Raw genomic sequence first — 23,020 nt, 5'->3', positions numbered from 1 at the left:
CTGTCAACCCTCACCAGGGCACAGCTCATGTTCTTTTCTTCAGCTGCTCTTCTCCTGGTGAAGAGAGGTCTGAATACCAGAGGGAAGAGGAATGGGAAGTGAGAGCAGGAAAATTGTTAATTATGTTAATTCCTCAGTGCACAAATTCTGTAAAGCTCTAATTATTCAAGATGCTGCCAGTTGTCCTAATTATACAAACAGCACATTTCTTTCTCTGCTTTTGAGGAAGACCTTTTTCACTGCCCATGGTTTGTTGTAGTGCTGGAGGAGGAGCTGTCCTAGAGAAATTACAGCAAATACAATTCATTACACTGTATAGAAAAGACCCCAGAGCTGAAATGCTGAATTACTGTCAGCAGTTGTTACTGCTCAAAGTGCACTTGTGGTGGCTTCAAACTCAGATGAGGAATTTCTCTTGTGGACTCAGAATGAGTAGATTGCAGTGGATGTGGGTGTGTTTTGGTGTTTGTTTTTTAGGTAGTTTCTGGAGTTTCAGGTATTTTCAGTCCCAGATGAGCTGTGTAAATGTGCAGGTCAGCAGCTGCACCTTGCACTTTTGCTTGGTAACTGAGGTGTTTTGAGGTTTCCCCCTACCTGTGACTGGACAAAAAAGTATTTAGACTTTTAAACAAGCACATGTAATGGCAAATTGAAGTTAAGGCTTGTGTCTGCCTTATTTTAAAATGCATTTTCTTCTAGGTAAACATAAGTTGGAAAGCTCTGGTTTACCGAGGGGTTGTCTCCTTTATAAAACCCTTCAGGCTCAGATGCTTGACATGCTGGATATTGAAGGACTCTATCCTTTGTACAGTAGAGTTGAACAGTACTTGGAGGAATTTCCTGAGGAGAGGTAAGACTTGGTGGCTTTTCTTTGCAGTCCTGAGTGACCAGGGCTGCAGGCAGGATTGGCTCTGTGCACTCTCTGTTCTGCTGTATCTTCCTTCATGGCACTGCATGTTCTGAATTTCTACCTGAACTTGCAGCTCATGTTGGCCACTTTGGCCTGAATTTTAAAGTAATGATTATGGAAAGTTCACAACAGGCTGAGAGAGATGGAGTACTGGGGGTTGTGTATTTGCAGAAAGGTGCAGTGGAAGGGGTGGTTCCTCCTGTCCCCAGTACCTGCAGAGCTGGGAGAGTCTGCAGGGATAATGATGTTCTGAATGATGAATGCAAGCTGCTGTGGTTTTTTCTCAATTAAGGCTTATTAGTGTAATTATAATTGCTGCAAGCAGCCTCCACTGGGCTGCTGTTCCTCTCCTGTGCTCACACGAGGGCACTCTGGCTTCACTCAGGAGCTGCTGCTGCTTGTGCAGAGCACTGGGAAATGAGTTCCTGGCTCTGTGGGGGTTTGTGTGGGACAGACTGCCCTGGGAGGGTTCAGCTGTTCAAAGGGGGAAAAAAGGGGGAGCCCAGGACACCCCCATTAGCACATGGTGTTGGAGCAGGGCCCTGTCAGATATGCCTCTGCCCCCAGTTTATACTTCTTACATACAAAATAATATACATATAAAAATAGATATCAATATATTATATATTTCTCATATATGTATTTTCAGCAAGGCTTCTGGAGCTCCTGCAGACTGCTACAAATTTTGAAACTTATCCATTTTTTTGCCAAAACCCCATAATTTTGCAGTGGCAGAGATGGCAGTGGATTAAGAATGATTCATGTTTCTAAAACCCCACACTACCCAGATCCTAAGCAGCAGCAAATCTTGAGTGATTTGAGAATAGCAGGGACTGTTGTGATGTTGTCTGGCAGTGGGTTAAGTCTTGGATATGTTTATCAGTGTCCTTGTTGGGCTGCTCTAATCTGAGTGTCTGGGCTGCTGAGGAAAGCTCACACTGAAAACCAGCACATCATTTTGGCTGTCTGTAAATCTTCTTTTAACATTTATTTAGAAGTACATTGCAGATAGATGGACCTTACAATGAGGCGTTCTATGAGAAGCTGCTGGACCTTTCCCTGGAAGATGATGGGACAGTGGCATTTGCATTAACAAAGGTACTTCTCAACTTCTGACATTTTTTGGTCTGCCATTGTTAATTATTCAGTCTCACTGAAAGGGCTGGATGATGGCTGGAGGCAGCACTGCTGGTTTGTTGGGGTCTGTGCAGTTAAAGTGCTTCATTGCAGTTAAAGGGTTCATCTTTACAGCAGAAGCAGTTAAAAACAAGCTTGTAGCACCAGTTCCTGAGAGAAAAATAAAACTGTTTATTTACTTTTTAAACTGAGGAAGCATTTGCAGGAACTGGTGCTGCTTGGCCTTTAGGAGCATGATCTGCAGGAAATAAACCTGACTGTTATACAGGATGCTGCAAAAGCACCTGCTCCTGCCAACCTTCTGTTCCAGAGAGAATTTCCTGCTCTTGAAGTGCCAACATACCCAGTCAGGGAGTGCAGTGCTGCTTTTTGTAAGGAACAGGATGCTTTACTCAGGAAAACAGCAATCTGAGAGAAAATGTGTGTTATGTTCTGTTGTACAGGTGCAGCAGTACAGAATAGCAATGACTGCTAAGGACTGCTCCATCATGATTGCCCTTTCCCCCTGCCTGCAAGATGAATGGTAAGAGCTGCCTGTACCTGCTTTGGAATGGCTCCAGTTGTTTAGAAATTGGGATGTTTGTACTGCTCAGGCAATTCAATCACTTTAGAAAAGTGTGGGATGTGGTTTGTCCAAATATTTGGCTCTGAGCATTTTACTATAGTTCTGATTTAAGACATTTAGGACCAGTGTCTCTTTCTAAAGAGTTTTAAGTTGATCAAAAAGATCAAAAGTTTTATATTTATTCCCTTCTTAAACTTTGAATTGACTGTTCATAGTAGCTCTGGATGGTTTTTACTAGGTGCAGTTTTTCTGCCTTGGTGCTCATAGGAGAGATTTTTCAAGCTGAGTTGCCTTTAATGGCCTAGTTAGAATAAAACCAAAGCAATAATCAAGGGGTGACAGCTTTGGCTGTTAAGCAGGAGGCTTTGCCACAATATTGTCCCTTTTGGTTTGTGTCAGCACAAATCTGTTCTTCTGCAGGGGGCTTTGCTTCAGCAGAGCCCTTTTATTTTTAGAGAATGCTGTTTTCTGCATTTGTCCTGCAGTTCTCCAGAGCAGTGTTAGTGATGGACATGACTTGTGCAATGGCTGACTTCAGAACTCCTCCATCCCTCAGCATGCTTGGACAGCACACTGAATGTTTTATTACCTTGAGCCTCAGTAGGAGTTGCAGTCCCTTTTCTGCTTTTGCTGTTAATGAGGCTGTTGCTTTGCATGCACCACCTAGAAACAGCTTAGATTTGCTAAATACAGTAAATGAGAGCAATGTTTGCCTTCAGCTGTGTGGGAGCTGAAAGGAAAATGAAGAGGTGCCAGCAAGGTCCATCAGGACTGGTAAAGCTGGAGTTTCCTAAGGGCTACATTAGCTGCAGTTTATTTTCTTGGGCTCCCACAAAAGTTCTAAGATAAACATTAGAGTCACTTCTGTAAAGGGACACATAAATTACAAGTACTGGTTTCAGTGACTCAGATGTGGTTTTATTTTCCAGCTCTGAGCAAAGACCTGTGGTACTGACATCCAAATCCAGATTCACCTTCTCTGTTTCTGTGCTGGACCTGGACCTGAAGCCCTATGAAAGCATCCCCCACCAGTACAAACTCGATGGAGAAATAGTCAATTATTACCTGAAAAATGTACAGGCCAAAGAGGACCCAGTTATGTCCAACCTCTTCAAGGAGAATGAAGACTGCACATTAGTTCTCCATAAAGTGTAACCGTTCCCTTAAGGTTATTTTTATTCAAACACATGAGAAAGTGAAAGATTATTGGAATACAGTTATGGTGATTTTTTTTTCCCCTTTTCTGTTGTGTTCAGTGCATTTTTCAGCTGTGAATGTTTTTGCTTTATGAAATGATTTCTAATGGGTAATGCCTTCTCAGAGAGCTGGGATAGCACTAAGCCACATGTTTGCTAGATAACCTTAATGAATGTATTTAATGTGACAGAACAGGTAATGTGCCATACCTTGGAACTAGAGGACAGATCAAATTAATATGGAAAGTCTACTTCCTTAGAATTGAAAGAGCACAGAATGAAAGGTTTCCTCAAGTATTGCACTAACATAGAAAGCCTAATTACTAACAAGAGAATTACCTTGGACCCTGTGCTTTGAGTGTCCCTCATCCCCACTAAAGGAGGGAATGCTCTGGCACAGCCTGTACAACACTTTAGCATTAATCCACTGGAAATGCAACCATGCAGAGGCTGCTCTGCAACTGCCCTGGCACTGCAGAACATTTCAGTACTAATGCATGCACTAGGAACACCAGGCTGCCTCCAGGAGCTGTGTCATCACCTTGTATCGACCTAAAGCTTCTGAAACAAAGTGCAAAGGGTTAAGGTAAGCAACCTTGAGTTTTACATGATAGTTGGGCTTAACTCACCTGCCATGCTGGTTTTTATTGTCTCTATACATGATATGCTGCTATTGGAGGTGAAACCACAGCTTGCTCTTGCCTGATTTAAACTGAGCTCTAAGAAGAATATGTTCTGAGTTTTACAGGTCATTTCAGGTCCTTCAGATTGTGTCAAACATTGGCACTATTACACTGATGCCCCACACACTGCCTAGCCTGAGCAGCTGCTTTCAGGCTCCTTTGCTGGAATGACACAGGAAAAAGGTGACAGAACCCCATTTTCTTCCCTGCAGTGGGTCAGTCTTGTGCCAGTGCTGCAGATGAGCAGTGCTCTGTGCAGCTCAAGGCTGGGGAGCTGCTGCAGCAAAGCCATCCTTGGGGCAGATCCTGAGCTGGAACTGAAGGCTATGTCCAAACCTGAGGGTGCAATGATAAAATCTGCAGCTCTGTTTCCCTCAAGGGTCACAGCCCCAGTGAACAGCTCTTACCTGGATACAGCCTGTGCTTACCAGCAATGGTGTTCAGGGTCCTAAAAACAGATTTATATTGGGATCCAACTGTAACCTTTGAATTGTTCCGCTTTACCTGAAATTCAAAAATAGGACCCCTGGACCTTGGCACAACTCAAGGAAGAAAAGTGAAACACAGAGCCACCACTGTCCCTGTGCCAGAGAGCTGAGCTGGCAGTGCTGGCACCCAGTGCCAGGAGCCCTTCTGGGGCAGGGCCTGAGCTGTGAGACTCCAACAGTGCAATGGGCAGGAATAACCCCTTCTTTCCAAAGAAAACCTGGAGGAGGAGAGCTTCTTACAAATCCAGAAACCCTCCAGCTATTAGAAAGAGGAGGAAGGAAGGACCCTGCACAGCTGGGAAGTTTCCAGGTTTTTATGCTGTAACTTTACACACAATTCATATGCAAACAGCAGTGTCTGTGCTGAGCAAACAGTTTCATTTTCAGGCCAGGAGGAGGGAGCTAAAGATGAACTGAAGGTTGCACAAAACTGGCTCAACCAGTTCCATGGCAGTGGAGAAGTAGGAAGGAATTTTGCCTGAGTACTGGATTCCAAACTTGAAATGAGCCTGCCTTATCTGACACGATAGAGCTGCAATTCATCAAAGCCCCATCTCTGGTGTTGATCTGGTCTGTCAGTTCCTCCTAACCTACCAGAACAGTGGGACACCATTTCAGTGATCAAATAGTGGATGATTGCATTTATGGGATTAGAAACACACTGTTGCTTTAGTTCAGACTTCACCTCTTTCCCCATTGCTGCATGGGGTGGGTGGTTGTGCTCCAGCAGCTCTGGCCTTGGAAAGGAGGGCCTGGAGCTGCTGGGGTTGGGCTCTTGTTCCAGGAACTGTTCCTCCCCACCTGAGAAGTTCCTGACTTCAGTCACATCACTCTGGCTGGGTGCAGTGCTAGTGCAGAGCAGGAACTCCTGCAAACACTGAGAGTTCCCAGATGGGCTCATGGCACATCTGATGGAAGTGAAGGGAGAGGCAAGGCATTTGTCTGATCTGTTTTATTTCTTCAGGGGTGAATGTGTGAGAGGTGATGCTTTGCTAATGTGTTGTCAGGATTTCCTCCTGCAATCAGAGATGCAAAGGAAGGGCTGCAGGGAGCAGGGGGTGACTGGCTCACCTGTTCCCAGGGCTGGCATGGGCCCCTCTGGGTTAGATTGATGCTGTCTCAACACACATTGTGGAACAAAGTTACTTCATACAGTTACCTTCGGGTTTTTTAGCACTGTATGTCTTTGAAACCTTCAAGTTGTCTTCTTCCACCCTAATTTAATGAGAAAGCTGTTTAACTCTTTGTTCTAGGAGTCTCTTACTGTTCTTTTGTCATTTTAAAATCACTGTACTTTTACAGAGCTGTGAAATGAATTGGATTTTTATGGACTTGATTTTGACAGTGCATGATCTTTTAACAATTTCCAGGTATCTAGAAAATGTTAAGAAGATAAACCACTCTGGTACATTAATGATTCAGAAAGATAAATTTATAATGAAATCACTCTGTACATGTAACTATTTTATTTGGCATTTTTGTATTTAAATGGCTGTATTTATTTTCATGTCATGACAATTTATATATAACGTGCCATAATTGTACAGATAGCATGTTTTATGAGTATGGTTTCTAAATGGAAAATAACTTAATGTTTATATTCAATAAAATTACAGACCGTGTAACACAATATCTTAATTAAAACTACTTTTGAAATTGCTACCTGGTGTAAGCAGTGCTGGCCTTCACTGTTCTGAGCCCAGCACTCGGATCAGGTTCTCCAGGGCCGCCTCGATGCCGAAGAGCCGGAGCGCGCTGCGGAAGCTGCTGGGGACGCTCTCCACGCTCCTCATCCTCTGCTCCAGCACTGCAGGGCAAGCACAGCACGGCAGGTTATGGCAGCAGGGGCTGAAGCAGGAGCCTGCAGGCAGACAGCCTTTGTGAGCCCCCGGAGATTGCACAGGAGCTGAACTGTGCTGAATTGGGGTGGGTTTGTGTGGCTGGGCTCTGGGAGCTGGAGTTCCATGGTCAAAACCAGGGCCAGGCAGTTCAGGAACAGTCCCTGAAGTGATTTGGATTACCTTGCTCTGGTACTTTGGGCAGCAGATCCAGGACAGGTGTAGTGGTCCCTTCTTCATCAAGATGGATCTTCCAGACGATCACCAGTTCAAACCTGTAGCAGGTGCACAGCAAAGGCAGCTCAGGTTAAAGCTGCTGGTTTGAGGCTCCTTCAAAGCCAAAAGTACAGCAGTCAAGAGGCTCAACCTCGTGCTCTGCAACTAAATCCACCTCACATAATGCCACAAACCATCTCTGGATTTGGGAAGCAGCAACACATCAATCCAATGACAAGGAAAGGCTCTGGCTACATCCAGATGTGCACAGGGCAGTAAAAGTGAGAGGAAAGCAAAGGAGAGAGAGCACTGAGTGTCCCCTGGCTCTACCCCTCATGTAATATCTGCACTCAGGATCAGGTGCTGAGAACAGGAAACTTGTTTCAGAAGTGCTGGCATAAATGGTGATGTGCTGGGTTTGGAATAAGGGCTACCCTGCTACTCGTGGCCTTGTTAGACTAACGGCAGGTAGAATCTGTCCAAGGCCTACACTGCCTTCCTGCAGTTCTTTGCTTAAAAAAGAAAGCTGGGCAACATCATTCCTTCTCCAGGAATAGTGCTGGTTGTGCAAGGCCAGCCACGATTCCCAGCTGTCACAGTGGGATGGGATCCCTGCACCATCCTGAGGGAACAGCGAGGCAGGAGCTGAGTCCAGAACAGCACCCAGAGCAGAGCTGCTGCTTTACAGCTCCTTTGTTCCCTCCAACCCTCACCTCCCTCACTGGAGGAAAGGCTTTCCCAATCCAAAGCTGTCTGCACACTGAGTCACTGTGAGGAGCAAGGTCCCTTTCTCAACCCATCATGATTCTAAGAGTTTCCTTCCAATGTGATTTGTCAGCCTTTTGCTACTTCATTTTTACAAATCCTTTGGGAATTTGTGCACAGCTTGTTCTGGGATTTTGCAAACAAATTTCTATGCCAGTCTGGTTTCTACCAAGCCACTGAAATGACTTTTATATTGCTGTGTTTCATGACTGTGGGTGAGAGGGAATGAGGATAATGGGACTGGCACCTGGCACCAGAGGAGAAAGTGTAAAATAAAGCAAGTTCTACCCTATGTGGGATAGTTTAAGAACAATTCATTCCTGCATCCCCAAGTTAAAGCATTTAGTTTTAAAGGGCAAGTTTGGCTGAATGAAGCAGCATCATCTCTTAGGGTTTGTTTGCTAATTCTACACACAAACAAAATGAAGGGAGCTGTGCCTTATTTCCATGTAAATGAAAGCATGTTAAAGCAAGGTGTAACAGGAGAAGGGAATGGTCTGATCCTGTCACAAAATACTTACTTTTCACGACACTGACACTGATAGTTGGACCATTTAACTGTAAGGATTTTTTTCCCCTGCTGAAAATCCCAAATGAACGTCTCTCATGGGGAGGCCAAATAAATCCCATGTACCTGGTAGGTAATAATTGCTTATCCAACTGATTTCCTTCTAAAACAATGGAAAAGTGGAGCCACAGCTGCTTTGCTTCCATTGCACAGTAAATGCCCTTTTCCTTCTGTTCTTTAAAGGCAGGACACCAAGGCAATGGTGAGGAGCTGGGCTTTGCTGGGATGGGATCCCTGCACCTCCTGCCACAGCACAAGGCTGCTGCCCTGCCTGTGCAATCCCTCACCTGTGTAAATACAGAAATGCATTTATTGGCTTACCCAGGAACTTTGGGGTTCTTTAGAATTATAAAATCTCCCAGCAGTCCTTCTGGAAGGGTCACAATGTCAGGATACTTGGCCTGTGAACAAAAAAGTTCAATTGATTAATAAAAATCACAGCAGATAAGGTGGTTCCTACCCAGCCACAGTGGGTTGCACTAAGTTAAGAGTAACAATATTCATTCTCTGAAATTCTGACCTATTGGTTTCTTTTTTTTTTTTTTTTAAAGATCCTTACATAAAACCCAGGAAATCTTGGAAAGAAAATTTTTATTTTAACTAAATTTGTTAATTGGATTTAATAACAGTTTATAATACATCATCATGTCACCCCTTGCCTCTGTGAGCGATGACAGGTTGCTGGTACACTCTGCTTTGAGATGGATACCAAACTTTGAAAGAGTAATTGAGCCAATGAAATACCAAAATAACCAATGTTAGCAACAAATGGGACAACAGCAACATGATCAAACATAAAAGTACTGGCCCCTATTAAAATTCCATGTTTCTGGGAATTATTTTCAGTTACTACAATGTGCAAAGGTTGATGGTTGCTCCATCACTTTGTTATCCATCTCATGTGTTCCACATGTCTTGTGAAAGCCTCAGAAGTTCAGAGCTCTTTCAAAAGCACTCCCAGCTCTGCATGGGTGCTGCAGGTGCCAGGCTACCCAGAGAATGGGGCATGCCCAGACCCCCAGCAGCAAGGAACAGCATCCTGCAGGGATTGCTGCTGGAAAAGGAAGCAGAATGGAGCCACAGACTGCAGGGCTGTGCTGCTTGTCCTGCCTCGTGTGCTGGACACAAAGCTGTGTTCCAAACCCTGCAGTTTATAAAGTGTGAAAAGTCTCAGCCTGAATCATTCCACAGAGCTCCCAGCACAAGCAGCAGCTCTTATGGAAAAGGAGCAGGAGAGCTCAGCTTGGAGCAGCACTGGAGAAAATGAGTTTGGTTTTATGGGATTACGCCTCATCTGGCAGAGCAAAATTGCTACCAGATGTGACCTTGCTCTGGTTTAGGAATTTCTGACAAACTGAAGGGGGCTGTGCAGGAGCCAAATGACATACAGCACATGGAATTTGCTCATTTTCATTTCTACCCAGGATCCAGTACTGTATTGACTGTGGGGATAACAAGCATGATCTATGCTGGGAACACAGACACCGAAGGGAGGACACTGAGCAGGGCAGTTCCAGGGTCAGAAGTGTGGCTGACCAAGGGTCACTCATCCAGCACAGCAGGGATCCTCTTCCAGCTTTACTCCCTATGGAATTATGCCCATTTGATAACAAAAGTATTCCAGGCTTTCCTCCTCAATAACCCAAGCCTGATTTCCACCATGAGTCTCTCCTTGCCTGGTGTCAGGGGCCTGGGAGGATCCAGGGCTCCTTTAGCTCCAAGCTGTAGATACTGGAAATGCAGGATTAGCTTCTACCTGGGACTCATCCCTCATTGACAAGGGATCCTGAGTATCCCAGAGCTGAACACCGAGTCACACTTCACCCACCCACACCCAGACATTGGCAACCAGCACAGAAAACAGAGCAGAGGAACCAGATAAGAGCTACAATGGCCAAAACAAAATTAAATCCTTCCAGGGCTGTCTCAGGCGTTCCTGTGCAGCTGACACATTCCCCAAAGCTTGGGGGGGAATATTTATGTTCTGTAGAGGCCAGAGGCAACTCAAGGAAAGCCCAGTGCATGATTTTCTGTGGCAGAGCTTCCCTGTACCTGGGAGAGGGAGCTCAGTGAGTTCTGCACACAGCCAGGGCCGTTCTGTGCCTTCCCTTAGTGCCAGGGTTCTGGCAAACAACCTGAACACTGTGAGAAGCCAATCCTGTGTGAAATTCACAGGATTTGGGATAAAATCCAGCTTTTCAGTGGGAAAGGTCATATTTGAGCTATCCACAAAACACACAAAAAGCCAAACCACAAATACCTACATGTCTGTTTGCTGTAACCCAGCCCTGGCAGTGGTGAGGCAGCCCCAGATCCGTGCGAGGATCCCGCTGCCATTCCCACCTTCCACCAACACCCACGGGGGCAGGAGCAAAGCACCACACCCAGCACCAAGCAGCACCTCAAACACTGACAGCTCCAGGATGAACTCTGGGAAATGCAGTCACGCAATCTGCCTCCAACTCCACACAGAAAATACTGAGTACAGGCTCTGAATCCCAAAGTTAAAAATGTGGGGATCTGGCAGTGACTGCACAGCCAGGCACAGAGTGGGCATGGGCAAATCCCAAACTCTCCCTGGGTACCACATCACCACCTCTTCTCTGCTGAGCAACTTTCCAAGTTTTCCTTGAGGAAAAGAAAAGCTGAGCAATAAAACCAGAGTAACAGAACGAGCTGAGCCACTGAAAGGTCTCTTGGGAAAGTCAGGAGCTCCTGAGGGATCTCGTAAAGCAGGGAAAGAGATCCCATCAAGGACACAATAGCAGATGGGAAGGATCAGCTCAACTGCATCAAGCAAAACCTGACTTTCATCAAGAAATAGCTTTCCTCAGATGACTCTTAAATGTCAGCTTATGATCAAAACCAAAAGTCCAAGCTATTATTACTCCTAGACGGAAATTGCTTTTCCAGCTCCTCCAGGAGTCCAAGCAGGGAATCTTATGGGAACTTTTGTCTCAAACCACAAAGGGACCGTGCTGATGGAATGCACAGCTTTGCCTTGCTCCCATGACAGATTTTACACACACACCAAGCCATCCCAGGGAATACAACTTGTAGCAGCTATTTCTCAACAACATACATTATTCTGCAGCTGCACTGCAATTTTCTGCACACAAAATCTCTGCTAAGGAAAATGTCATAAATGTGTTCAGCTTAAAAGCTGTAGCTACAAATACAAAGCAAAATTGGCAAGAGAGATGCCAGATAAAAGCAGATAAATTGCTTCTGTCCCACTTAGCAAGAAAACACACAACTGCTCCCAGCTGGACCAACAGCTCCCTTTTACTGGTAATTCTGAACTTGCTGTTCTGGCAGGAGGATGTATATAAAGAGTTATGGTACCAGAGTTCCTCTATAGAGAGAAGCAATTTCTAAACCTGCCCAGGAGGCTCTGACTGGGCTCTGATTTGGGTGATTTCTCTGTATGGTTTGCTCAGCTAAGGCCACATTATCACCCACTGAAATCACACAAGGCTGGGAGCACCAAGACCTCAAATCCCAGCACAGCTATAGCACCAGTAATTTTTGAATGAATTTCACTAAAGCAATAAAGGCACATTTAAAAAGTGGAAATTTCTCACTTTGTGCAGCTAAAGGAACTGTAACCAAGAACCCTTCAACTAAATTACACCCCATAGAAACATTGTATGGATTGGACTGGATTTACGAAGCTTCCCCACTCGTAATTAAGTCTCAGAATAAATACAGCTCCCCTCTTCCCATCTTGAGGGAAAGTTCCTCAAGCAAACCAGTCCTGCTGGTGATCCCTGAGCTGCCAACCACCCAAACCTCCGGTGCCAGCGGAACCAAAGGATGAGAGGGGCACGAGGGCAAAGTGGTTTTGTCCAAAATGATAAAGTGGTTTTTTCCAAAATAATAAAGTGATTTTGTCCAAAATGATAAAGTGGTTTTGTCCCCGTGGCAGTCCCAGCCCACCCCCCATCCTCAGCCAGGCTCAGCCCTCTGCTTTTAAAACTAAAATCACAAGTGACACGACCAGCATGCAAGTGTCACTTTTTAGAAGAGGGAAGGAGAATTTTGGGAGCAGATTTGAGGGCCTATTAGAAAGTCTGACAATGGCAAGTAGTGACAGCACACAGGGAATTCCTTCCTCCTGCCAGAGGCAGGGACAGATGGGGCATTGGGAAGGATTAATTCCCTGTGAGGAGGAGAGCCCCTGGCACAGGGTGCCCAGAGCAGCTGTGGATCCCTGGCAGTGCCCAAGGCCAGGCTGGATGGGGTTGGAGCACCCTGGGACAGAGGGATGAGAGGATCTTTAAAGGTCCCTTCCAACCCCAGCCATCCTGGGATTCTATACATGACAGTCTGAATGCCACCCTGGACAGGGCAAATCTTTGCAAACATTGACCAGAATCTCTCCCAGGCTCAGGACATGCCTGGTTCCCTCCTGCAGCACAGGCACAGCTGGTTGGTTACTGGGATAAAAACTGCTCTGCACCCCCCTGGTTCAGACCTGCCCAGATCTGTGATTTGGGTCCTTGATCCCTTTGCCAAGATTCAGTTTTGCAGCTCCCTCCTGTAGATCAGCCCTGCACAGGTACCTGAAAGCACTGACCAGCAGCCCCAAATCTAGGGTGCTAAAACACAAACAAATCCACGTCCCCGCAGGGACTGGAGGATTTTCTCAAAATCTCAGAGATTCTGATGTGAAAATAAAACATTGCTCAGTTCTGTTTCAGTCTCTATGCAATACTGCATAGGGAAATGGAAGATATCAGCAATTAGGAATCAATCAGATAATCCACATAACCAATAGCACATCTGAAATTATACCATTACCAAGCACACAACACTGAACTGTCATTTCAGAGTCTGCAACAGCTGATAAACCTTTAAACAACAGAAAATTGGAGAAATCATGTCACACTAGGGCCTGTGCTCACTGCCAGTGAAATCCCTCTACCTTTCCTTTCCTTTCCTTTCCTTTCCTTTCCTTTCCTTTCCTTTCCTTTCCTTTCCTTTCCTTTCCTTTCCTTTCCTTTCCTTTCCTTTCCTTTCCTTTCCTTTCCTTTCCTTTCCTTTCCTTTCCTTTCCTTTCCTTTCCTTTCCTTTCCTTTCCTTTCCTTTCCTTTCCTTTCCTTTCCTTTCCTGTTGATTACAGCCTCTCTTTTTTGGCCCCTGCTCTATTTCCATTGCCATTTATTTTCCTCCTTCCATATTTCCATAACATTATTATTTTTCGTGCTTGACTCCCCTGAGTTTACATGATTCAGTTTGTCACTATGCTCACAATGTGACCAATAATTTTCCATAATTTTTGTATTTTTCCTAATTGGATCTAGGCTGTAGGTCTACAGAAGAGCCAACCCAGCATAACCAAGGCCTGAGTACACAAAATTCTGTGTCTCATTTCCTTTCAATATCACTTTGTCATATGGCAACCATGTGTTTATCTGCAACTTAATTACAGCAGACTGGGAATAAATTAAAATACATACTGGAGGTTTATTTTTGTGAGGAAAAATAGAATTAAATGAACATGAAACCTCAGGAAGAACAGGAAGGGGTAGATAATAAACAGAGAACACAGAGGCTGCAGATGCTTTTTTTTCCACTTTTTTTCTTGCTGGGCAAGAGACAAATCTTCTCTCCAGTATTTCTCTTTAAAATTGTTCACTAGTTTATGAATGTTTTAAGCCCTACATTTTCCAGCTTAAAATTCTTGGGTTTTTTAGGCATTTTATTTAAATTTTAAAATACACTGAGCTGGCAGTGGAGGCAGGGCCTGGCCCAGCTCCAAGCCCAGGGCACAGGAACTCCTTGGGATGCTGTGGGAGGGCACTGACCCTGCCCCAGGACATTTATTTTGGGGAAATACCCAGAAAACCAGCAGAGCTCAGCAGTTCTGTTCTCCCTCCACAACTTCACTGACATATCAGTTTTCATTCTGTTTTCATTCTGTTTATTTTGAGTCCCCTGCCCTCCCTCTGCAGTTAGGTATAATTAAATATTTTTGATGATAAACTTCATGAACAGCACCATTTGGAAGTAGCAGAGATGTCAAATTTAGCAAGAGATGATGAGCAGCCAAGGACAATACAGAGATGAAAAATTATGGAAGGAAAAAAGATGTCATATTGCAGAGCAGCATGAAGCATCAACAATTTGTGAAGAAAGAATTGTGAGCCAAATTTTCAATAATTTGAAGGAAGTAGACTGCAGGAAAGGCATTTTTAGGAGACAAATTAAGCCAAGTTTGGGTTGTCTTCCATTACAACAGAAGCAAGATACCTCACAGATCTTTATTTTTTTTTCTGCATAAAAGTTGCTGCAAGATTCCCTGTAAGCCTTTTTGAAGTTTCAATAAAAGGATCCAGAATTGCATAAAGCAATTTGGATTTGAAATACCACACAAAAGTTGATTATCAAATGTGGCCCAACTTGCTTTTGTAGTTTACATTATCAAGCTCACCCAGACAGCACAATTTAAACATCAGCTAAATAAAAGCATCTGAATTTAGTTAATGACTTGGCTCTAACACTGTGTTAGTTTTTTCCCAAGTAGGCAGATTAATTTAAAAAATAAACCATAGGATATAATGAAGAACATCTAGTTCATCTAAATTAGCTCAAGGTTAGACATTTACTTTTAAAAAAGTGTGATTAAAGGAAGTTTTTAAACAAGGCACTCAGCTTATGTTCATCATTTACTGTTGTGGTTTTTTAATCTTCCTTGAAGGTCTCAAGAGTTATTTGCTTCTGTGTGGGCAAATTTATCTTACCTGGTAAAGAGAGATACGTCCACAGACCCACCTGGAACATCCAAAATGCCATTTTCATTTCTCACCAGGAGCTCTAAACTGGTTGAGAGGTCAGTCTATCACTCAGAGCAAACTGTGCCACAGCAGAGGGGATTTGGCCAAAGTCTGCCTGTGCTGTCCTGTGGGTGTTAAGGAGCAGCCCTGCCCTGCCCTGCCCACAGGAGGAACCTGGGCTGGCACAACACAACCCAAACCCCTGTGGGACTGGCACTCCAGGAACGCTGAGCTCCAGCTGCAGCTCCACCTGGATTTGCTCTCAGTGAGGAACAGCAGAGTCCACAGCACAGCTCCTCCTGAATGTGCACAACAATCACCCACCAGCTCCAGAAAATCAGATTTTCCTTTAACTTACACAGCTCTGTCCATGTGCATCCTCCTTTCACAAACACCTCTGCAGTATTTCTGTTATTCTTCCTGAGCTTTACAAAAAGGTTTAACACCTGCATTAGGTAAAAAGTGAAGCTTTACATATAAATCTATATTTCCTATAAAACACATACTGCAGACACACTGAAATCCTTCCCACAAGACATCCAACCTCTTTTAATGGTTCTACAAAGCATTACCCTTTGGACAGACTCCACAGAAATTTGCCACCCAGTAGCTTTCATTTGTCTGGTTATTTACAATTCTCAGCAGCTTATGTGAAAATAAATATCAGCATGCAGTGCTGAAGTGCCTGTTGCTATCAACAAGGGCAGGAACGGGTCCAGCTGAAAAGCCCTTGGAAGCTTTGAACCCCCTGAATTCTTTTCATGTCATACCCAAACACAGCCCTTCAGATCTGGCTGTCAACAACACATTTCAGATTTCCAAACACATCCTTAGCACAAACAAGAGGGACGCAGGAAATATTCTTGAGAAGACACAAACATCTGCAAGAAGAGATCCACCAATTTATAATTATTGTATGTGTGTAAGGGTAAAGTTGTCAATCCACTGCTGAATAACAGGCTTGCAAAATTGGTCATCTATCCTCAAACTTTGATCTACTCAATCAATTCCATAAGAAAGCCACAAAACCTCCCCAAAAAACCAAAACAGAAGCAAAAATAAGGAATACTGAAAACCTGTAGCACTGTATGTGTGCAAACTTTGTTATACTTTTGACCAAATCTCTCACAACAAATTAGAGATTTGGTCAAAATTATAACAAAGTCTGCACACATACAGTGCTACAGGTTTTCAGTGTTCCTTATTTTGACTCAAGTATTTGTGTAGAAACGAATTTAGGGCAGGGAGAATTCTTTAGTGTGTCCAGAAGGAGAAATCAGAGGCAGCTGCCAGGCAAAAACATCTCCTTATGCTCCACCTTATTTGGTTTATAAAGGCCAAGGCTGCACTGCCCAGGAATGTTGTGTGATGCATGTGGATAAATATTTGTTTCATTGCTTAGGTACTGCAACAACACAAAGAGCCCTCACTGACAATACCAGTGCAGCTGCCAGTGCATTTCATTCACTCTCAATGCAAACTTCAGGCATTTCATAATTTGAATTTCAATTGTTGGCCTTGCAGAAACATTTCAAAACTGTTGGTAACAATATGTTTTGTTCTGGTAGAGGCCCAGTTGAAAGGAAAGCTGTTAATATTAAAACTTTCTCTTTTTCCTTCTTCAGTTTCCCAAGCAATCAGTTCAGCTCTCCTGTGTTTTTAAAGCTCGAAGGAAGTGACCCAAACATTCCTGTGTGCAAACGTGGTGAATGTTTCAAGTTTTCCTTGTGTACAAAGCAGGAGCTTGGTCCTAGAAGCTGAGGAATGATGGCTGCTGCAGCCTGGATCCTGGAGCATCAACCTTTCCCAGCCTTTCACACAGACTGATCTGAGGAAGGAGCCCTCAACCCTCTTGAGTAAAAACAGTTCAAGAAGAAGGAAATTAAAGCAACAGATAGAAGGAAGATTTCCATTCCCAGAATTTAAACGTGAAGATACACCCAGTTCATGTAAAAAACAAGGCTGTAACACTCAGTCTCCATTCCCAAAGCCAGGCCCAGTCCCAGAGCAGGAACTAAAAGGAATATCCAGACAATCCCATGGAAAACTCGAGAAGAAAGGCAAGCACCATAACATTTAAAATGGAGTTCTGGATTACTTCAATATTCATTTTTCCACTGTAGAAAGACCTCTGGATGACTCTTCCCAAACACACTGAGCTCTAACATCTGAGGCCTCCAGCATATTCTTCACCTTTGGCTTTTCCTATTTCCCCCCTCCCTGTTTTGGACTCAGCTTCTGCATTAACATTTCTTGCAGCTGCCCCTGCCAGTGCAGAAGTAGCACTGTCTAGACTATGCACATATTTGTGCCTCCTAAAACCTCTTAAAATAATTCCAATTGTAGCTGCACAGCTCCTAAACCCCCAAAATCACATTTCTGATCTCTAGCATATCCCTATGAATTCAGAGTTATTGTCTAACTGTTCAATCCTTATTAACTCACAGGATCTTTCCTGCTAATTCCCATGAGACAAAAATACCATAACATTCAGTTCCCCAAGTACTTGCTGGGAATGGACCTCATAAAATGTCCCAGCTCACTGAAACAAAATCAGTTTATTCCACCTTGGACAATTCACACTGTGTAATAGAAGCAAAGGCCATGAAATACAGAAAAAATAGCAAATAAATAATAGAAAAGTATAATATCCAGGGCTGGGACTCACAGGGATCATTGATATCAAAGCCTGTGCAAGCATTTCCACAGGGATAGTCCAACAGGGAAGCTGGGATTGTCTTGGCAGAACAGGAATTACAAGGGAACCCAGCTCTGCCCCCAGCCCCAAACTTCTCCTCATCCTGTATCACAAAAACAAAACTCAGTGTTTCAGAAATAACTCTACTTGTTCTCCAGCCATTTGATGATTCCCCCAGTTCCCAAAGGAAAGGGAACACGCAGCATTTAATGTGAAGAACAGAGGGAAATCATAATAAAAATGATTGGCAAAGTCTGTCTGATCCTGGGAAAAAACCAAACCACACCAATGTTCTCCTTCAACAAGACATGTTTATAAACCATACCCAGAGCCATTCAGAGAAACAGAACATGCTCAGAGGTCTTTTTTGTTTGTTTTTAACATTTCCCTCCTGGAAGATGACACAGGGGAACTGTGCTGGAGTGTCAGGAGACACACAACTCCTGTTTGTTTGGAGTGGCCAAAGTTTGGCCACGAATGCCCATCAGACCATAAAGAAAACATAAGTAATCACTTAATGGGTGTTTTCAACTTGCAGTCAATTCTGAATTTTGTGCACTCTGGAATTATAAATCTCCAGAAAGGTGATAATCAGAAATACCAATACGGTATTAATAGTTACATTCAAAAATTAGATATCTGTACAGATGCATACACAAATGTATTCTGCCATTCTGTCCCTCCAGACTCTCACTGCAGAACTGCTGTACAAATCATTTTTGTCATTGTCCACCAATTCACCCAAACAAACCATTTGATGCTACTGTTTGTAATGGGAAAAACATGAATCAACAGGCAAAGACATCTAATTTTTAAATCTAAAAGGAAACCACAGCAAACTTTGTTATTGTCCTCAAAGTAAAGTGTCTTCTTGTCCCAGCTGCCAACAAATCGTTCGTTTTGACTAAAATACTTCAAAATATTTGTGTCCTCAGTTTCCATCTCCTTCCTGAGACAGTCTCTCAGTGGACAGGCATCCTGTTACTAATTCCTGCTTAAATTTAAAACCAAGGGGAAAACATCTGAGGCCCCAAACAACAGGGATATCAGCAGCAAGTCACAACGCAGCCCTGTATCCCCATTGACATTTCAAAGCACCAGTTTTATCTGTAAGATCAAGCTCAATTTTCACATGTCAGTTCTGATACAGTCTGAGATGGAAATAGTGCACAAGAGAAGCTTAAAAAAAGATGCATTCACTTTGTAGAGAAGTACATAGTGTTTTATATGGAAATGGAAAGTGCAACCAAGCACGAGGAAGAAAATGGAAACCAGATGAGAAGAGCAAGCAAATAGAGAAAGACCACTAGAATAATTACATATTCTTACTTTCTATAATTAATATTTAAAATGAAAACTTCTCTATATTTAATTTTTTCAATATTTCCTATATATAAATGACATATTTCTACATAGAGTTATTTAAACCAGAATTTTCTCTCTGTTCCCTATAGCCCAATTTCTTTTTAAGAGAAACACTGTCCCTTTGCTCTGGTGGGATGTAGTTGCCCTTTGAAGAAATGGAACTGGGTATGAGAAGTAAAAACATCAATGAAAATCTATAGAGGCTTATGGCTCATGCTGGAAACTGAACAACTGCTGCAAAACACAATTATTTCAGAAAAAAGTTGGAAACCTCCAAGTCCTATTGATGAGTAACAATGCTCATTACTGGCACAGGAGGGAACCAAGCCCAGGCTGAGCTCTTTGTGCTGTTTCACACACAGAGGATGTGCTGAGTTCAGTATTTTGGAAAAACATGAGTCAGCACATAGCTGAAACAGAACTACCCAACACACAGGGAAGTGTCACCATTTGAACCCCAAAAAGAAGTGATGTAATTTGACAGAAAGGCAGGAGGACAGGGGAAAGCTTCCACGTTTCCTTCCAATGGCCAGGGGTTTAAAGCTGTATTTATTCAGGGTAGGTGGGCACCTTGCTTTGGACCACCATAGGGAACAGCTCCAGGTAATGACATAATAAAGATTTCTGTACATTTCTTCACTAATGCACATAGAGGCAATATGTAAAAGCTTAAATTTCAGGTAGCTCTGAAGAAAGGCTTTACAAATCTCACTTCATCTGTCTGGTCACTGGCATTTCAGATACAATGTGAAAAAAACATACCACAAATTAAAACTGATGCTGTGGGATTGAACAGGAACCTAACCAAGAGACAATGAGTTGTGGCAATAATTAGTGTCCTCAGAAAGTTATACTAATGAATATTAATATTCTGCAATTAGGATTCAGTTACAGTTGAAAATTAAGCTTTTTAAAACGTAAATACCTCCCAGCCACACACATCTCCCATTGCAATTTTAGGTTTATTCCCACCTAACGATGTATCCCATGCTTTTTGCAATGTATTGTTAATATTTGTAAATATGTGAAGGAAATCTGTGTTTAATATCTCAAGGTTTACCAGCAGTATTTCATCTTTTCCTATATTTTTTCCATAAGGATATTTGTGACCACAGATTGCAGAAGGAATGCAGTAACTGGTACAGGTTTCAGAAATGCACTGTGCTGCCAATCCCAAATTCCCCATCTCATGTTTTGTGCTGACTTTAACAGTTAGAACATTTTTTCCCCATTGCTACTTTTTTCCAACTATAAACTTGTGTGTTTGATGTTAAAAAGAGTAAACCACATAAGTAATTGCAAAGTTTAGGATTCTGTCTTTGTCTCTGATCAAAACCAGGCAGCAACCTGCATGGGTTCAACATGACAACTAAGAGTAAAGCAATTTAAAAATGTAATTACTTTCTTATATTTCATTGGCAGGTTAAAAAATTGCTGCAGTAATTTTCAGTTGTCTCTTTTTATTCCAATTCTTGAACAAAGCAGAAATAACCTCACATTCCTGAATGTGGATGTGTTTTTTTGACTCATGGAAATGATATTATGATCAATGTTTTAATTAAATAACAGATCCAACTTCAACACAGCCCTTCTGTAAATAACACAGCAAGCCAAGAGGCATAAGTAAAATATCTATTCATGATATAATGTGGGAGAAAGTTGTTAAAAATAAGGATGACTGTGGAACATTTAAATCCATAGAATGTTCTTTTGGGGCCAGGTGAGACATGGTAACAGGTACAAATGTCTGGAGTTCCCACCAAGGAAATGGATATTTTGCAAGCATATAAAATTATCAGAGGTGAGCATATGGCTACTGCTCACCTATGGCACCATAAGGGAGACACCACAAAGGGTTGCTGTACCTTGCAAAGGCAGAATATTGCAGAGTTAAAAAGGGAGGATGGGAAGTATTAGTTTTCCTTTGATGCTAAAAAAAAAAGAGGATAGGACAACCAGATTGTAATTATTAAATAAAGGCATAAGCCTGCAAAATGGAGTCAGTAGGGAAGCTGAGAACTTTGGCTGAGTATTTTGAAATGGCTGAGAAAAGAACCTGTGAGGGTGAAAGGGGAGGAAAGGGAATAAAGGAATAGAAGATAAAGCAAATCATGAGATCTGGGCAGCCAAGAGGAGTTGCCCCTGTCCTTGCTGCCTTTCCAAGCAGCAGGACAAAGCCCTGCTCTGGCCCCTGCCCTGCTCCCAGGCTGGACTCACGGGCCTGCCCGAGCTCCTGAGTGCAGCCAGGGGAAAGGTGGGGAGATTCCAGCACCACAGAACGGTCAGGCCTGGCTGAAGTGAACCTTTGATTTCCTCTGCTCAGCCAGGCTGCTCCTGTCATCCACTGCCTCAGTGAAGGCAATTCCTGCTCCCATCCCACTTGGTCTGGCCATTCTGCAGATAAAAGATTCCATTTCTGAAAGGGATGATACAGAACTGAGTTTCATGGTCTCTGTATGCTGTGACCATAACCAGTACTCTGGACTCTTCTATACTCTTCTATACTTTCTACACTTAAGTTGGTCTAATGATTTTTATTTTCAAGATACCCTTCTTCTATTCCTTCAGCCTGCTGGCTTTCTTTGATGACAAAGATATTACACTTCAGGCACCTTGAAGGCTTTTGAGAAATAGTTTTTCCTCCTGTTTCACCATTCTCCATGTATTGAAGTAGCCTTTCAAACAAAAGATGACAATCTATAAGCTCTTCTCAGCATCACAATTCTGTTAATTTATACATTAATTTGGCCTCCTCTGAGGTTTAGAACAGGGGCACAGTAGTGAATGTTTTTCCTCCCTCCATTGCCTCCTACAGAAAGACGCAAAATTGATAAAAAGGAAAACAACAGCAGTATTGTTGTACACTGACTAACAGTTCTTGTTGTGAGAGGAAAAGAGAAGAATCCATGCCAGAGGCTCCAGCCTTCCACAGCCATTTCTCACCTCCTATGGCTCTTGCTCAAGACACAAACAAACAGTGGCAGTTTGCCCTCAGATATAAAATCATAAAAAGTTATTCCAATTATTTTTCATTGCTGTTTAGTCTGCCTCTTCTCTCCTCAAAGGACACAGTTCCACATTGAGGCACTTTAACACACCAAAGCACTCCCATTGCACAACTCAGCCCAACAACTGGCCATGGGATGGACAGGCATAACACAAATTGCAGATGAAGCAGAGATTGGCAGCTTGCTCTGCACTTTTGGATGAACCATTCCCGTAAAACCAGTCAATATCAGATCTGTGAGGACACAGCAGTGTTTGCCCTCACACAGAAACCCAGCTGAATTGTGCATGTCTGAAAGAATTTGCCATCCTAGTCTGAGCATTTTTTCTTTAGTTATTATGACAGGCAAGATTATGTGGCACATTTTAATGTAAATAACAATATTAAAGCAAATCTAATTATTACTCTTACATAGATTCAAATCTTATTGAAAGGCAGCAGATGATGTCCATTCTCAGACACATTATTTTTCCAGTTAAAATTCCTAAACCTTCTTGATACCAGGCAGCCACAGGCCACCCTTTACCAGCTCCTACAATTATCAAGGGTTACTGCTCACTGCAGGAAGGTGCAATACCATTTTCATGAAGAGGGATCTGTGTCTCTACAGATCCCTCAGGCTGTCTTTATTTTCTGAATAGAAGTTGAGAAGATAAGCAAGGGCCTCACAGACATACAGTGAAAATCCTAAATCCCCTAAGCTGCCTGAAGGATCTCTTAAGGTGTGTCTGAAGCTACACCTCACTAATGAAGACTTGGGGCAGTTCAGCCTGGAGAAGAGGCGGCTTTGGGGACACCTCAGGGC

The 23,020-nt window shown here is 43.1% G+C and overlaps 2 protein-coding genes across 3 annotated transcripts in view; one reads left to right on the top strand and one right to left on the bottom strand.

The window, feature by feature from the left end:
* The window catches only part of IPPK (inositol-pentakisphosphate 2-kinase), a 30,107-nt gene extending 23,498 nt beyond the window's left edge, over positions 1-6,609 (top strand). For both annotated transcript variants that reach the window (XM_063164442.1, XM_063164441.1), the window contains exons 10-13: positions 700-850; positions 1,906-2,008; positions 2,491-2,570; positions 3,542-6,609. In XM_063164442.1, coding sequence (XP_063020512.1) covers positions 700-850; positions 1,906-2,008; positions 2,491-2,570; positions 3,542-3,767 — 560 coding nt within the window. In that variant the 3' untranslated portion in view covers positions 3,768-6,609. The remainder of the gene's footprint in view (positions 1-699; positions 851-1,905; positions 2,009-2,490; positions 2,571-3,541) is intronic.
* The window catches only part of CENPP (centromere protein P), a 114,457-nt gene continuing 97,859 nt past the window's right edge, over positions 6,423-23,020 (bottom strand). The window contains exons 7-9 of the mRNA XM_063164444.1: positions 8,688-8,767; positions 7,001-7,092; positions 6,423-6,786 (exon numbers count right to left, since the gene is read on the bottom strand). Coding sequence (XP_063020514.1) covers positions 6,665-6,786; positions 7,001-7,092; positions 8,688-8,767 — 294 coding nt within the window. The 3' untranslated portion in view covers positions 6,423-6,664. The remainder of the gene's footprint in view (positions 6,787-7,000; positions 7,093-8,687; positions 8,768-23,020) is intronic.

Source organism: Melospiza melodia, chromosome 10, assembly GCF_035770615.1.
Source record: "Melospiza melodia melodia isolate bMelMel2 chromosome 10, bMelMel2.pri, whole genome shotgun sequence".
Taxonomy (NCBI): domain Eukaryota; kingdom Metazoa; phylum Chordata; class Aves; order Passeriformes; family Passerellidae; genus Melospiza; species Melospiza melodia.
Note: the sequence above shows the minus strand (reverse complement) of the source record. Positions and strands in the feature narration are given on the sequence as shown.